Raw genomic sequence first — 2,599 nt, forward strand, 5'->3', positions numbered from 1 at the left:
AAAAAAAAAAAAAAGCTGACTTTAATCTGTTCTGTCTTCCGTAGCAGATAGTGGGTTTTAAAGGGAAAGTCCATGAGAAATGATAATGTGAGTTCCTGAAACAATTTTCTCTGAATAAATTTGTAAATACAAGCATTGATGTRCATGATGGGCATGCATTTCTCTTGTCTGTTTGTGTGTGATGTATGTACATGTGTATTTCACATCTCCTCTCTGCAGGTTCAGAACCCTTCCTGTGTTTCCACAGCTCGGTGGTCACTTTGTGGGCCTGAATCAAAGCCAGCCTCTCTTTGTGTAACAGGGCAGAGACAACGTTGACCATTTAAATGTTGATGTTCTGATGGTGTTACACCTCAAAGAAAATATTGACAAAGGCATAGGCAAACATTGCAATATTTCTTTTGCATCCTCACAGTGCAATCAGAGCTTTAGGACAGCAGCTCCTGATGCACAGGTTCATGTGGTGCAGTCCTATAAAACCAGATCACCTCCTCCTTTATTTGGTTCCATGGCTCCACCGATGCCTCACTCTTCACTTAAAAATTCATCCTCCCAGGAGATACAGAGTTGATTGAAGTTAGTGAGTTACTGATGGCATAAAGCTAATTGAGAAGACAATAACCCTTCATTTTCTGGCTTTCTCCAGTTTGTCCCAGTTGAGGCTCTTGTACTCCAGCCATCTCAGTGCTGCAAACTCTTTCAAACACAGTCCAGGGGCTCTATCTTCCCAGGTTTTCTCTTTCATGGGTGGGAAATGAAGAGCCACAAACCAAAAGAAACCATAAAATACAGTTTCTTCAAAAGGCAGGGTGAAGGAGCTGTCGTGAGGTTTGCCACTCACTGCRTCCCTTTTGGGGCCCACAGTGGAGACTGTCACCAACAAGAAAAGGCATCCGAGGGTCTCACAGGCTTGTTAAAATTAATAAGAATTTACCTAAGAGAAAATTAGTTTTCCTGAGAATATGTGACTCACTCTACTCTTGAAAACATAGAAAAAGGATGAAGCTGATGCATCTCTGCAGAGGCTCTCGATGYTCAGATCTAAGCATTTATTTGTGGTGTTGTCAATTCAGATCTTGCAAAACTTCTAAGAGCCGATAAACTCAACACTGCATTTCTCTGAACAGTGTTGATTATACACATGCAACATGAAGAACAACAAAACCAACCATAAACACCATAATTTACAATAGTCTCTCAGTGTTCACTAACAATATTGCATTAGCAGGTGGCTTCATGTGGCTTAACATGGTGGRTGGATATGGCAGTTTTCAGGACAGAGGATGCACAGCATAAATACAGTATWTTGCTTTCACAAACACAGGATTTTCAAAACTCTAGCAATATTATAAAAATAAGAACGAAGTTTCACATGCAATTAAATACAAATAAATGGGCTAGCATTTACTGTACAATAATTCCTGACAGTGCTTTGCAGAACTGAAATTTATTTACAGTATTCTGTAAAGAGCAAATGCCACTTCAGTCAAAGCATGAAGGAAAATASAGAAGAGAGAGATGCTACTTTAAGGTAAATGCTGTGATATCCAGTGTCAAGATTTATGTGGTGTTAAACCAGCCACCAAATTCTTATGTTGGCCAAGTTTATTTTTTTTTTTTTTCAATTACAGTATCAAAATTGAGAGGCCACTTTTCAAAGAAGGGAGAAATGGCAGCTGTTTCCCATGGACAGGTTTTTAGGTGCCCACACATGGATTTGCAAAGCAGCCTTAGGTAGATTCCCGACAAGCACAGCCTTGTAGTTCCACTTCATTTATACAGGAGCAGCAGGATACAGTACAAAATAATTACTTTACAGACATTTTAAAGAATAGGCTCCAATCTTTTTTATATTCCAGTCATTTTTCACACCTGAATCTGCTTTTGACAGTAGCTGGTAATTAACTGATCCCATTTAGCAGTACTACTAATCATTACAGACTGCATCCTGCATGGCCTCTGACACCTGTTTGATCCTCCTGCAGTTTTTGATTACTGGAGGGAAACAGCCCCAAACTTAAGACACTTGAAAAACAAGATAAATAAAAGCTCTTTTCCTAACTCTGTCCTTTCATATTATTTCAATTTATCACATACTTCATCTATTAACTTTCCCAAATTGGTAATGAGGAGTTTTGCAATGACTTCTAGTGCAGAGCATCGAAACCCCGTGGGCACACACACTGTCACATGTCACAGCATGTGAACACTCTGGGGGTGAGTGTGTCTGTCTGGGGCATTAGGCAAACAGTTTGATCAAGTCTCTATTTCATAAATCTCTGGGATTGCAGCCTATCCAAGGAGGTAAGAGAGGAGGGCAGTATCAGGACAGCAACAGCACCGGTGCTGCTGGTCCAGAAGGAGYGCGCTCCCCCGGGGAGATTCCTCACACTCGCCTCTCGCAGTCCTAGTCCACGTAGCGCACACAGAAAGCCACGAAGCAGCAGCCGATCAGTGCCACCGTGGATGCCGAGATCACGGTGACAGCACTGCCAGCCACACTGACCAGGAGCCCCAGGCCAACGCCCAGAATGATCTGGGCCAGCTGGACCATGCAGGTGAGAGCAGCGCAGTCGATGCCCTTGCCACGCTCGTGCTC

General features: G+C 42.3%; 1 protein-coding gene across 1 annotated transcript in view; it reads right to left on the reverse strand.

Annotated features, from left to right (window-relative positions):
• Positions 1-6: 6 nt before the first annotated feature.
• The window catches only part of SLC45A2 (solute carrier family 45 member 2), an 18,213-nt gene continuing 15,620 nt past the window's right edge, over positions 7-2,599 (reverse strand). The window contains exon 8 of the mRNA XM_057364656.1: positions 7-2,590. Within this exon, the coding sequence (XP_057220639.1) occupies positions 2,408-2,590 (183 nt within the window). The 3' untranslated portion in view covers positions 7-2,407. The remainder of the gene's footprint in view (positions 2,591-2,599) is intronic.

Source organism: Malurus melanocephalus, unplaced genomic scaffold (genome assembly GCF_030028575.1).
Source record: "Malurus melanocephalus ecotype Western Australia unplaced genomic scaffold, MMel_1.1 scaffold_41, whole genome shotgun sequence".
Lineage (NCBI taxonomy): Eukaryota > Metazoa > Chordata > Aves > Passeriformes > Maluridae > Malurus > Malurus melanocephalus.